Source organism: Thermobia domestica, chromosome 11 (genome assembly GCF_964235325.1).
Source record: "Thermobia domestica chromosome 11, izTheDome1.hap1.1, whole genome shotgun sequence".
NCBI lineage: Eukaryota > Metazoa > Arthropoda > Insecta > Zygentoma > Lepismatidae > Thermobia > Thermobia domestica.
Genome location: NC_137464.1, coordinates 213667286 through 213681878, shown reverse-complemented (window position 1 = coordinate 213681878; position 14593 = coordinate 213667286). Strand labels below are relative to the sequence as shown.

Below are 14593 nucleotides of genomic sequence, written 5' to 3'. Positions count from 1 at the left end.
CACTTGCCGCAGCTGAGAAGCTTCCATGCTCCACGGTCCTCCGCTAACCTTTTCGTCTTCGAGTATGATCTTTCTGTTTTAATATCATCCATTAATTGTAGTCTCCTTCGCCCCCTCCCTCTCTTTCCCGCCACCATACCCTCTAGGACGTCCCTCATGATACAATCTCTTCTTAGGCAATGTCCCAACCAGTTTCTCTTCCTCTTCCTAATAATATCTAAAAGTGTTCTTTTCTCACCCACCATTTCTAACACTCTCTCATTCGTTTTCCGCTCGACCCAACTAACTCTTTCCATTCTTCTCCACACCCACATTTCGAAGGCTTCCAGTCGATTTTCGTCACCCTTGCGCAATGTCCACGTTTCCGCCCCATACAGCACAACACTCCACACGAAGCATTTTATGAGTCTTTTTCTCAACTCTTTGTTCAAGGTCCCACAAAACAGACTTTTCTTTCTTTTAAAGGCTTCTTTCGCCATTCCTATCCTTGCTTTTATTTCACGTTCGCATTTTGTATCATTACTAAGAATACTACCCAGGTACCGAAAACTATTCACTTGTTCTATTTTCTCCCCTCCTACTTTTATATTTGACACAGACCCCTTCGTTCCAATCACCATGGCTTTTCTCTTTCTAACATTTATTTTCATCCCATATTCTTCAAAGCCCTTTCTAATTTTTTCTAACATTTTATTGAGTTTCTTTTCAGATTCTGCAACAAGCGCCATATCGTCTGCAAATCTTATGCATCTAATCATTCTACCTCCTACCGAAATACCATCATCATCATTTAGGCTCTTTTTCACTATCTCTTCTAGATAGACATTAAATAGTGTTGGCGAGAGGCTTGTCGAACTCCCCTTCCAATTGCACTCTCTTCCGTCTGTTCTTCCCCTATCCTAACACTTACTTGTTGGTTCATGTATAAGTTTCTTATGAGTCTTCTATCTTTCCATTCCAACCCTATCTTTGTTAGAATTCCCAACAACAATTCACAATTCACGCGATCAAAAGCCTTTTCTAGATCAATAAATACAACATACACCTCTTTCCCTTTTTCTATAAATCTTTCACCGATCACCCTTAATAATCCAATAGCATCTCTTCTGCCCTTGCCTCTTCTGAAGCCGAACTGCTCCTCCTCAACTCTTTATTTGTTCTTCCATATAACCTTCTGTTCAGTATTCGGAGCAGAATTTTAGCTGCATGAGATATGAGACTAATAGTTCTATAATCCTCACATCTCTTTGGGTTCGATTTCTTAGCCATCGGTATCATGATCGTTTTCAGAAAGCTTTTTGGCCATTCTCCTGTTTCATATATTTCATTGCATAGTCGCCACAATTCTTTCTTTCCCTTGTCTCCTATATTTTTAATGAATTCGATTGGTATGTTATCTATTCCGGTTGCCTTTCCATTCCTAATCTTGGATATAGCCTTTTCAAACTCATCCCAAAGAATACTAAATCCTTTATCATCCTCGCCTACTTCATTTTCCACTTCAACATTTAGGCTGCACGGTCTATCCCTACTCTCATATAAGTCTTCAACGTATTCTTTCCACCTTCCTATGACCTCATTTCTCTCGCTGACTACCTTCCCATTCTTATTTTCCACTGCCATCATAATACCCCCTTGTTTCCTCCGAAATTCCATAGATTTCACCTCCTTGTACATTTCCTCATATTTCCCAACTCTTTCTAATTCTTGTATGTCCTCACATTTTCTTTTGTAAAACTCTTCCCTCGCTCTGTCTGTTTCTCTTCGTAATTCATTATTTAACTTTCTGTACATCTTTCTGCCCTCTTCTGTATCAACCTGTTTCCACATCTTCCTCTCCCTCATTTTCTGCAACATCTGCTCTGTAACCCATGGTTTCTTAGCAGTTTTGTGTTCGCGGTAACCTACTGCTTCTACTGCCTACGTTTAATATGTTCCCACCGTGCGTTACTAACTGCGCCTATCCTTTCCTCGTTTGAACATTTTTCTTCGAATTTTTCAACGAAAAGATTTCTTATTTCCTCGTTTTTCAACTTTTCAGTATTCAACACTTTGTTACCTACTTTTCTTCTGCCTACATTTTTCAGTTGAATATCTACTCCGGCCAGCACAAGATTATGATCAGAGAACATATCAGCCCCGGGAAGGGTCTTCGCGTTCTTTAAGCTATTCCGATACCTGTCCTGAATCATAACATAGTCTATCTGATATCTACCGCCGTCTATTGGTGATTTCCATGTATATCTTCTTCTCTTGTGCTGATTGAACCAAGTGTTCCCAATTACTAGTGAATTCTGTCTACAGAAATTCACCAGTCCCTCTCCCCTTCCATTTCTTTCGCCTAAACCATATTTGCCTACGATACTACTTTCCTGTTTTTCTCCCACAACTGCATTGAAATCTCCCATTAGAATTATGCATGCACCCTTCTTCTCCCTATCTATAATTTCTTCTATTTTCTCATAATTTTCCTCTACTTCTTCATTTGCATGCGAAGTCGTCGGTGCATATGTCTGTATCACCACTAGATCTTTCGTTTTCCCTTTAAGTCTTAACATCATAACTCTATCATCAATAAATTCTACTTTCACTACCTTTTCCTTTAAGCGCTTTCCAAGAATTATTCCTACGCCATTATGACCGCCCTTTTCATTACCCGAGTAAAACATTCTATATCCTTCGCTGTTCAATACCCCATTATCTCCCTATCAACTTCACAAACGCCTACCAAATCTAAATTATTTTGTTTCATTTCTTCTTTAAGATTTTCTAATTTTCCTCCCTGTAACATAGTACGTACGTTCCATGTCCCTATCCTAAACCTTTTGCTCTTCCCTGTATTTCTTTCTCTGTCTGTCTTCCTCCCATTATTACTTTCTCGTCCAATAGTCCTTCCCAAGCCATCCCCCTCCCGGAGATTCGAATGGGGGGATATTTTACCTCCGGAACTACATTTTGACCTGCGAAAGATCATTGTTCATATGTTCTATTTTTTGCTGCCAGCAAACTAGGGAAAATAGAGTGGTGGTTTCCCGTTGCCTTCCACCCCGCAGTATCCCAGCCGTTAAAGTCACTCTGACCACGCCTGGGATAATGTCCAAGCTGCCGTACCAATCACTATGATTTCCGCCAACTTGGCTACTGGAGAACTGCTGCCTTCTCCCAGAACACTCTTCGTCTGACTACTCCATTTAGACCATTTCGGTAGGGGTGTCCCTTCTGGTAGTGAACTACCACCGATACAGCTCTAAATTTCACTGTAGCATGCCATCTTCCCCACCCGACACATAAGTGTCTTCGTAAAGGTGGTGTTTATCGGGGAGGGCAGAATAGCAAGGCAAAAATTTAAAAAAAATACTATGTACACTTTCTTTAAATGAACACTATGTTGTTTTTTTTTTATGATTTGGGTGGGAATATTATGTTCAGCAAAGCAACACATAATTCAATTGTATTGGCCTTAAGACGATTCTGGTAATGATTGTACAGAGGATGTTCCTTGCCACAAAAATAAATAAATAAATAAAAATTTAAGAAATTTAAAAATGCAGCGATAGGCAGGGTATTTTGCAATTGCTTTACATTAGTTTGATGTTTGAAGCCTTTGAAGTGTTTGTAGTGTTCGCTTTTACCAAGAAAGAGCTCAATATTGCAGGTCTTACGCCTAGAAAAGTTGAGAATGCCAGAATTTCCCGTTTTCAGCCTATTTTAAAGAAAAATTCCCGCATTCCCGTCAGTGCTCAGAATTTCCCGTTTTACGGGAAATTTCCCGTCAACTGGCATCACTGTTTCTCGCTCTCTTATAGTACGGAAGGTATAACGTGGTTGGCATCCCGCGAAAAGTTGTAGTGATGTATATGCGTAGTGATTAGCTTGGTTACTTGTGACTCGCTGAGCGCAGTAGACGGTTGGTGGTGATTGGCTACCCTCCTACCACACCGCCAGTGATGAGCAGATACAAGCGCGGGAAGCCAACGAACTTATGTATTCTGGACTATAGTATTTTTTTTTTTTTGCTTTACGAAGACTAATATTGCAACCGGAAGTAATAGCAAATTTCTACTACTTCCGGTTTTAGTAGAAAGATATAAAGATGGAGATAGAATCTATTCTTTTGTCGATGAACCTCTTTAGAAAAAAGGTTTCTTATCTAATTACCGTTTTTGTTCTACGATGATCAATGTTGAAACTGGGAAGGGATTGTTTCTACCACTTCTGGTCTGAATAGAGGGTTAATGGAAAAGATGAAACCTTTTCTTTGGGGACGCTGAATCGATTGCAATGAAAGACTTCTCGATATCTCTTACCATTTCGCTCTGATAAGGAAAGGCGTTCTCTAAGACTTCCCGTTCTTATGTATAGTATAGAGGGATCAGATCTAGAAAATTAGAAAACCGGAAGACTGCAAACTTCCATAGTTTGACAATTCACCTACGAATAGTCACTGCAGTATCGTTATTCATACTAATGATGAAAGAAGTAACCTTCGATTATTATTAACCTTCGACGGAAGGTTATCGAACATCAAAAATAACGGAAGGTTATTGAAAAATAAAGAGTTTACTCTTCGAAAAGTATGAAACTATTTATTAGGAAATTTCGCAATCTTTCCAAATAAATATTCAATATGGGGGTTTAAGAAGACGTAAAAAAAAAAAAAAAAAAAAAAAAATACTACGTAGCTACGAGATGAAAACGGGATCCATTTTTTAAAGGGGTATTTTGTGCCCCGTTTGCATTTTTCTGCGAACACCGGACGAATTTCTAAAAAAAGGACAATCCCGTTAAAAACGAGACGTCTGGTCACCCTAGAAATTGAACTGGCTCAAAATGCTACAGCATGTTTGCACATACTCTTATTTGGTATATTGCTCAGTGTGAATCTGTGCAAACAAAGATCAGATATTATTCTCTTGACTCTTAAGCTTGTACTCGTTTACGGACGAATCTCTAATTTAGGTAATGGATTTGATTGATTGTATGGTATAATCACTTTTAGTAATTGAGTTACTCTCTGGGGTATCCATATATTGTAAAATAACAGGATTCATAATTAGCAGTGCGTTTATGATTCGCTTAGTGTGGTTTTATACTAAGTTTGAACATTACTACAATTACGAAACTTAATTTATAGAATCTAAACTTTCACTACTCACATATACAGATCAATTTTAAGACATTTCAATAAATAGTATTGTTTGAAAGTCTGTAAAATGAAGGCTCGAACTTCGACTTTGCACCTATATTCGGATGGATGCTCTCCACTTGAGGGCTACTGAAGAAAGCCCCCACTATTCTCTGTCTTATTTGTTCCTGCAGCTTTACCTAATCGGCTTTTTTCCTCATACATATAAAAATTAGATTTTGCTTGTGTACATATTTTAAAAATGCATGATGCATTTATATTCCTCCATACAGGCACAACCTGTAACAAAGGCTACATCTTGCTTAATTAAGTTTTACATTGTATTCTATATGAAAGACTGCATATTTCATTTGGTGTTAAGATTATTAAGATAAAAGCAAAAATTTCTGAGCTGCACATAGTTCACACTGAAATTCTGATAATGATTTCCATGAATTCCCTTGGATAAGTACGTAATTTTTCCCTGACCCGTGACATTGTGTGTCAAAATATTTTTATCTGTCTTTTCGCTATCCAGACCAGTGAGAGTGGCACAAGACGCATCCCTTACACCTTCTGGTGTCGTTACTGATCCAGATTCTGAAAAATAATCAATTCCTCAAACAAAGCGATTGGAAAAAGTCATCAAAAACATTTCTTCCAATCCAGTGTGTGGAAATGTCATAGAACCAGTTTTTCCAGTGCAACATCTAGGAAACATTGTCACCCAAATAATTCTTTAAAACCAATGTCTAAAAACATACCAAATAAGTTTCCTCCTACATTCAAATCGTGAAACGTTACAAATAAAAGTTTTACTTACGACAACACTAATAAAACAGAACACAAACAAAATTTACAGGCATATAGGGTATATTCTGCTGTCCAAAGCACGAATTGTTATCTAGCTTAAGAATCAAATAGTGCCAAGTTCATCCTAGAAGGGTAACCTAATTACCTGAAAAAACACACACTTTTTTAGTACCGAAACGTGGATCTATATGTAGTTTAACATGGAATCCTAACAATATGAACTCCAATAGGTGAGATGGGACTTGAAGTTGTGACACCTGCCTCTACTCCCAAACGATAATGCTCCCATCCTGTTAAAATAATGGTCCCAAACGATATGCTTGGCAATCCTGTAACCCTTTTACCAGACAAAATAATCTTTTTTATTTACATTTCCGATACTCTCACACCTTGGGTATAAGGATGCCACAGAGTGAAGGTCCTAAGAATTTTGAGTCAACTGTGTACTTCAATTGACAGTTTTATATAGCAAAACTCATCCAAAAATTCAAGGAGAGATAATATGTAGTAGATAAACCTCAGCAAATTATCTGTAAAGCTGAGGGATCCGTAAAACCTCCACTCATTGTATCCCATTATGAAAAGCAAAATATGACTGTCGTAGAAGAAACAGTTGTTACAAACTAAGGAAGAATGATCCCACCCGAAGATTCGAATTCTATGAGTCCACTCTGTCAAAAGTCCGAACTTGACATCTGTTATATGCTTAGGATTCTACATTAAATTGGAGATCCACATCTCATATACATGGGATGATCCGTTTCCATCTGAACAACTTTTAGGCAGCGACACTTGTCGAACCGGGTTTCACAGCGCACCAAAACTGTACGCACACGGGTAGCAGTCTCTTAGCTGTCGTGTAACAGAAGGGAAGTGTTGTAATGGACAAATTGTCACAGAAAACAATCGCTTTTGGGAAGGGTACGTCATACAAGCTTTAGTATTTCTTGAATAGGAGAAGAGCATCGAAACAATGACTTTGCTATAGAAGGAGCCACTTTTAGTGTTGAATATTATGCACAGCAACCTCCTTCACAGCCCACATCATCGACAAAATCGCATTCGAAGAGGGCGTCAGTGAAACTTACAATACCTGTAATATATAGGATTCGGAGTGTGGCGGCCGGTAAAAATATCATTACATGCAGTGCGTAATACCCAAGCGATTTCATGTTGTCCAATCAACAGTGAATCATAAAATTCAATCTATTCATTTCTGTTTGACAGATTACTTGAAGGCCATGGTGTAGGTAAAGAATATTCAGTGTGGTATTCTTTACCTACGTATCGTACGGTATACCTACGGTATTCTTTACCTACGTGAGAACGTATCGTACCATTTTGCCCTCAAATTACACGACATGCTTCATTATATCACTAAATACTGGAAAAGTAGCTTTCTCCTTTGCATAATAGTCAACAGCGCACATATTGAGAACTATACCAATGAAATAGTTACATTTTATCTATTGTTCCGGAATTACAGGCTATAACAATTATTTCTGTTAATCTCAAATTGCAAAATGATGCTATTCTAACTTACCTGTTGAGCTGCATAGGCACTTGATTGGCGTGGGAAGGTTTGGGCGTGGCCAGCGCCCAGGAACTCGTCTCGCAACGGGCCGTATTTCCGAGAGGCATGTCTTTTCCGTCGATCCAACCATCGAGACTGTTGCTCCTGTTCCGTTTCATCATCCAAACCGAAGAACGCTGCTGTACTACGTCTGATGTAACTGGAAAGATAAACACAAAAAAGCAAATTAATTTATCATATTTCACAAAAAGTTTCAAAATAACAAGTAAATAAATAGGTCTCCTTTTCAACTCTGTTAAGAAGTGCCATAATAATGTTCTCAGGAAATCGTAAACGATCTAGATACGTTTTCTCATAGTAAGGAATAATACAACATTGCCATTATAGATATCTGCAAGTAACTTGCATTTTTTCTAAAATTTCCCAATAGCGTTCCATGTAAAAGTTAAGTCTTATTACCTTAAAACAGAGTAGTGCATTGTTTCGGTAATACAATTCTTCTTCCTTTATGATATACTGAGGAAAAAAAACTTGGTGGCGTACGAAAAAAAACGTAGGTTACATGTGTAAATCCTGTAGTTTTTAGACTTAAGAGCCTGCCTTACTAAAAATAATACAAAATTTATCATTTTTCCTTTACTTGTTTATTCATCAGTGAAAGGAGATAATGAAATGCAAGTCACCACAATCATAGATCACCACAATGCTGTTCTACAACAGAAAATATGAACCTGAAGAATGTTCAGTGTTGCCATCCATAGAAGTTAGTGTTGCCAGAAAAAACGATTTCCCTAAAATCTAAGTTAAGGCAGCGAGTAGAAGAACAAACTCAACTGCATTTGGTTACGTATCATATTGTTTTGGTTTCCTGTGAACTACTTTTCAAATAACAGTTGTATTTAGTTTGTAACAAACAAAATAGTTTAAACATACAGTTATTAAAACTAAATAATAATGTTAATTAAAAAGTAGTTCACAAGAAACCAAAACAACGTAATCAAATGCAGTTGAGTTCGTTCCTCTACTCGCTGCATTAACTTAGATTTTCGGGAAATTGTTTTTCTGGCAACACTGTAATTTCTGTGGTTGGCAACACTGAACATTCTTCACGTTTATATTTTCTGTTGTAGAATAGCATTATCTATGATTGTGCTAACTTGCATTTCATGATCTCCTTTCACTGATGAATAATCCAGCAAAAGAAAAATGGTAAATTTTGTATTATTTTTAGTAAGGGAACCTCTTAACGTACAACCCTATGTAACATTCTCAGGGCAGATCTAGAAGGTAAAAACGAGGGGAGGGCAGCCAGGATCCCGGCTATGATAAGTATATCATGAGTTTACTATAAAAACTTTAAAAAAATATATAAATAATAGCTTAAAATATTTTTGTAACTCAGAAAACTGGAGGGCCAACGCCCCCTGGGCTAGAACCGCAATGAATATCCTACAGTAAACGTATAACTGAAAACGTGGTTTTATACGTAATTTCCGTATAAGTGTTCCATCTACATGTACTTTCCGTACGAAAGAGAAAGAACTGTACGTAGGCGCTCAGGATTTCACATACAGATAGACATATATGTAACATATAGCTAACGTAAAATACGGAATACTGTTAGATAGATATCCTGCGGCAGCATGATGTAACATCTAAGCAAGAAAGGACAGTACGGATGTAGCTACGTCCCACGGTTATGCCAGTTATGCTAAAGGAGACGATGATGAAACAATGAATGAAATGGTGGACTGAAAAAAGTGGGAGAAAACAGAGAATTCCGAGAGAACCCACGCACACGGTGTTTGTCCGCCATAAAGTCCACTTGGCGCGAGCTGGGATCGAACCAGGGACCCCGCGTACTAGAAGTGAACGCTCTACCACAGAGCCACCGCGGCCCGCAACTTAAACTCTCAAAACTTATGCTCTGTACAGATTTCCGTAGTAAACGTAAGGATTCCGTATATTTGTACAATATACCGCTGTCCGAATAACGGATTTTTCTTAGTGTAGAAGGGTCACTGGGTCGCAACACTAGGTAAGTCTGTGGTAGAAGAAAATCTCCGTAGTTTTTGTTTTGGGGAGGAGGTTCAGTTTTCTCTCGGGAAGTACATTTTATCAAATCTTGAATTGTTATTCATTCATATTCAGTTTCTCTAAGCTGAAAAGATATAACCATGGTGCATTCAACTGCGTGACTGGATGGGCCAAGCATGATATACACAAACCCTCCAGTTAGGGATGCGCATAAGAAGTCGCGAATCTTATCTCGTCTCGTGTGGCAAGCTTTTTGTGTGTATGAACCCAGATTTGATTTTTCGTTGGTGTGCTTGTCTCACATAAAAACTCGAGTAGTAGTTCGGATTCTACTTGAAAGCGTTGCACTCTACGAATGTATATATACTCATACGTATACACAGATGTTTCTCTATATTATAGAATATAGTACTGCACCATAGTGTAAAACCATTATAAATTGTATACGTAGAGTGGGTGGGAGAAAAATTCCTTTGTATTTGGTCTTATTTTAATACTCCTAAAAAAATGCCTTTTACATCGCCATTACAAAAAAAGTTTAAATACAATTTCATTGATGTAAAAAATAATTTATGAAAACCAAATTTAACTAGAATAATTTATATATTAGAGTTGCTACATCTGAGAAGAACGTCCTTAACATTTATTAAAAAACTACTGCGTAGGCAAACCTTCAAACCAAGAAAGAAGTCATGAACAAAATATTTATTTTAAATTTTTTTGTTCGTAATAAAGGAAGGGGGACGCTTAGAGGCTATTTACAGACTGAACTCGAGAAAAAATGTTTTTGTTTTGTTATCCTACATGTATGTATATGTGTCCAACGTAGGTGAATTCATAATTAGTTGAATTGAGTCTAATTGAACCTAATAGTTCTACATGGCTGTAAATGACAGGTCTTGTCTTAAACTATTTTGACAGTGGCCGCGGTAACGAATCCAGACTCCGTTGCACTCCGACATATCTAACTTTGTTCTATTCTCGCACAACTAAAAATGAAGTCCTGTGCGAATAGTTTTAGTGCCCTCCTCCTCACGCAGGATTCATGACGTCTCAAATGTTTGTACTAGATGAAGATCGTGAAAGTAAATACTGTACATTTAGTGGGATTTTGTAAGTGTTAAATGACTCACTCACTATAATACTGTCACGTTTTGTTGTTACAGAATAGTTACAAAAATTAAGAAATGGGGAGAAACCATAATAAAAATATTTCATTAAGAATTTTAGGCCTGTCTTTTTAAGACATTTGAGAATACTTACAGAGGGAGGTGCATCAAATTTCCATTCGTGTACATGGAAGTATATAATGATACGCGGGAAAAAAGATTTTAAAGATAAAACTATACTGTTATGCAAAAAGGAAGAAAAAATGGGAGCTTTTAATATAAGTAGATAATTGTATTACCTGATCCAGTTTCGATACAAACAAGAAACCTAGACTTACTTTTCAAGTACGTAATTCTGTAACAACTTCCACTATATTACCCGCATTTATAGCCTTTATCAGCATTGTTCAAAGTCTCTTCTTTCTTAGTGTTATCGCCAATGCGTGACAAACAGCAATTACTCCCCAAGGTTGCAGGAAGGCAGGATAAACGGAAGTTCTTATATCTCCCATTATTAGTATTATTATTATTATTATTCCAACATTGAAGGCTACTTTCTTTCTGAAAAGCCCCAGAATAGCCATCTAAACCATTAAGAAAGGTCGCATGCAGACACAAGCCTTGGTATAATCAAATATCAGCGTTTCTCAAAGTGCTATAGGAAATGTTTATTATAGATTTTGTAATTGTATAGGATCTAAAAGAAGGGAAATTCTACGTAGTGTCTCACTAAGAAAAGTATTAGTGCAATTGAGAATTGTGAATGGAGAGGGAGAAAAAAAGGTTCTTTACACGATAGTACGAATAACACGAACAAGGTTGAGTGTGTAATCAAAACGGTATTTATTATTTTATAGCCTGCTGGAAAGGTATCAATTTCTCGAGGAGAACTATGAAAAATTAATTGCTATTTTTGACACGGACATCACGAAACTTTAATGAAAAGTGACACAGTGCATTCGAAATGTGAATAGCAAGAAGAATGTATGAAAAATGAAATGAAATCTTTCAGTTTAACGTCCCACGATTATGTCCTTTAGGTTAAGGGAGACGATGATTAAGGCAAGTGAATTATGATGGAACAATTCATGAAATGAAAAGGTGAGAGGAGACGGGAGTACTCCCAAGAAAACCCCCCGACACGATGTTGTCCACTACAAACTTACTGGACCGGGGATCGAACCGGGGACCCTACGCACTAAAGGTAAGCACTCTACTGCTGAACCACAGCGCCCCTAAGAAGAATGTAGGAAATAAATTAATTGACTGAAAAACTGATGAAATATTAGCGAACATTGAGGAGAGACAGACACAATACTGAAGTTAAAAAGAAAATGACTCTTTTTTTAAAGTTTTACGTCCCTCGCTTATACCCTTTAGGCTACAGTTGACGAATGATTAATGAAGTGAATGCTTAAGAAATAATTAGGTGAATTTGAATGTGGGAGAAAACAGAATAACAACAAAAAAAATCCATAGACATGACGTTGTCCACCACTAACTCAAATGAACTCGGATCGAACCGAATACCACTCACACTAGAGGTAGAGCACTCTGCCACTAAGCCGCCGTGATCGCCTAAAAGTAAACTCAGAACATATTCAGAAATTAATGTTCCGCCAGTATTCTTTAATAGCTGTCATGCTAACTAACTGACTGGCTAACTCTATGGTCTTTGGAACCCGGAGATTCAATGCCGCGTTCACAAAAGCTCTCCACTGACTTCTATTCTTAGCCAACTGAATCCAGTTTCTATTTTGAATTCCTATTTCTTCAGGATCCATCTTACGTAATATTGTCCTCCCATCAGCGCCTAGGTCTCCTAATGGTCATTTCCAGTTAAGACTTTGAAATCGTTCCTACTTTCTTCTACTCTGACTACATGGCCTACCCACTTAAGCCTCCTAGATTTGATGACCCTAACAATGTTTGGTAAGCGGCATAAATTGTGTAGTTTCTCGTTATGAAATGAAATGAAAATGAAATGAAATCTAAGTTTTACGTCCCACGGTTATGACAGTTAGGCTAAAGGAGACGATGATGATGAGAAAATGAAATGGTGAAATGAAGAAAGTGGGAGGAAACGGGAAAACCCCGAGAAAATCCACGAGGACGGTGTTTGTCCAGCAAAAAGTCCACACGACGCGAGCTGGGATCGAACCAGGGACCCCTAGTACCGGAGGTGAACACTCTACTACTGAGCCACCGCGCCCCCCTTTCTCGTTATAAAGTTCGCACCATTCTTGTTCCTAATAGCTCTCATGCAGCTGATAAGAATGAAGATCTACTTTTTGAATTTAAAGATTATATGCGGAGTTTGCGAGTTGCGACCAAAAATGTACAATAAAGTTGACATTTAAAAAAATACGTAACACGATTTTTATTTAAAATTGTACTATATTTTTTTTTTAAAAAAACGTGTTGAATGAGATTGCTGTTACTGCAACTTAGGAACAATGCATAGGATGGTATGAAATACGAAGTAAGAAAATAACTTTTTAGTTTGTGGTACCTAACCTATAGGTCCAAGGCTGCTTTCTTCCTTCCCTTTCCCCGGATAGTGTGCTCGCCGAGGGACGTCATCCCTGAAAACGTGAAGGGCTAAATGGCCTTAGATGCCGACAGCTCAGAAATTTAAGTCCTAATCCTAAATCCTAATCATATGTTTTTCTAAGTACAGTACTAGGTCATTATGGTTTCAAAATTGTGATACTGTCGCTTGTTTTGTCACTAGTTTTGAAAACTGCAATAAATAAATAAATAAATAAATAAATAAATAAGAACAAACTGCAACGACCTCTAAAACTACATTTTCCATTCTATTTCAAATATAACACGCTTTAATCACCTTAACTTGAGAGAACGGTGTCAGAAATGTACCGTGCATGTTTTGTTGTTTGCAGTGCTACAACAGAATTGCATGTTTTGTTTTTATGCATATGTATTTTTTTCATAAGAAACTGCGTATGCAAGTAACCTTTTTTTGTTCCATCTCATGCATTCTGTAATACAATGCGCAATGAGTGGTAACATGAAAACACAGCGGATTAGAGTGTGAGAGAGGCCATATTTAATTATTATTCTTCTGCAATGTAAAGAAAAAGGCCAACAGAAACGAAAAAAGTACTTGATCTAGAATTCATGCAATTCGATCATTTTTATTTTTTCACATTACGAAGAACGACAAACATTATCAAGATTATAACAGTGTATTATAACCATGAGGCTGGTTTGCGATTTCCCCCTCAGCTTGCCCGTTCCTTTAAGAATTTATTATCGCAAAAATCGGTATTATACACGATTAGGACATTTTTAAATATAAGGAAAAAAAAAGAACGAAAAAGATGTTAAATCTTACACGATAGGTCTTTATAAGAATTGCATGTAAACGTACACACGAAGAACGAACACGCTAAAAGATAAATTTTTACAACATGCATAGGCTTACACGTACTTAGTTTTACAACCGTTGCAGGCAGGAACAAAACAATAGTTCGACTTGATTTAACTTGAATTTAGCGTCCCTTTCAGCAGCGTGGGATCCAAACTCCCATAAGCTCCCGCAAGGTATCGAATCTGGGTCACAAAACAATATTTCGAAGCTATTAAGAGTAACTGACGGCGTTTTAAATGTCTAAAATGACTTGGAAGCTGTATCTAAAACTTCATTTAGTAATCGAGGAGATACCAGAGACGTACGCAGAGTGTAGGTTCTGGGGGGTCTGGACCTCTTCATCCCCGAAACCCTCACTCTCTGTAAATTTATTCTAATATTAGGGGTAATTTTACAAATTTTACTATAATATATCCTCATCTTGAGTTTGGATCCCTCGAAGAGTTTTGCACCCCTCTCGAAATAAACATCTTATATAAGTGTCTTTTATATTTACACACCAGATGTCCGAGAATTAATGTAATCTTGACTCTAACTAACAAGTAATTTTCCATCCAGTGCAAATATTAAAATCCTATCGA

At 37.4% G+C, this 14593-nt stretch overlaps 1 protein-coding gene across 1 annotated transcript in view; it reads right to left on the bottom strand.

Annotated features, from left to right (window-relative positions):
- Positions 1-14593, bottom strand: part of LOC145665451 (uncharacterized) — a 499990-nt gene that overhangs the window by 27666 nt on the left and 457731 nt on the right. The window contains exon 4 of the mRNA XM_081732759.1: positions 7482-7671. Coding sequence (XP_081588885.1) covers positions 7482-7671 — 190 coding nt within the window. The remainder of the gene's footprint in view (positions 1-7481; positions 7672-14593) is intronic.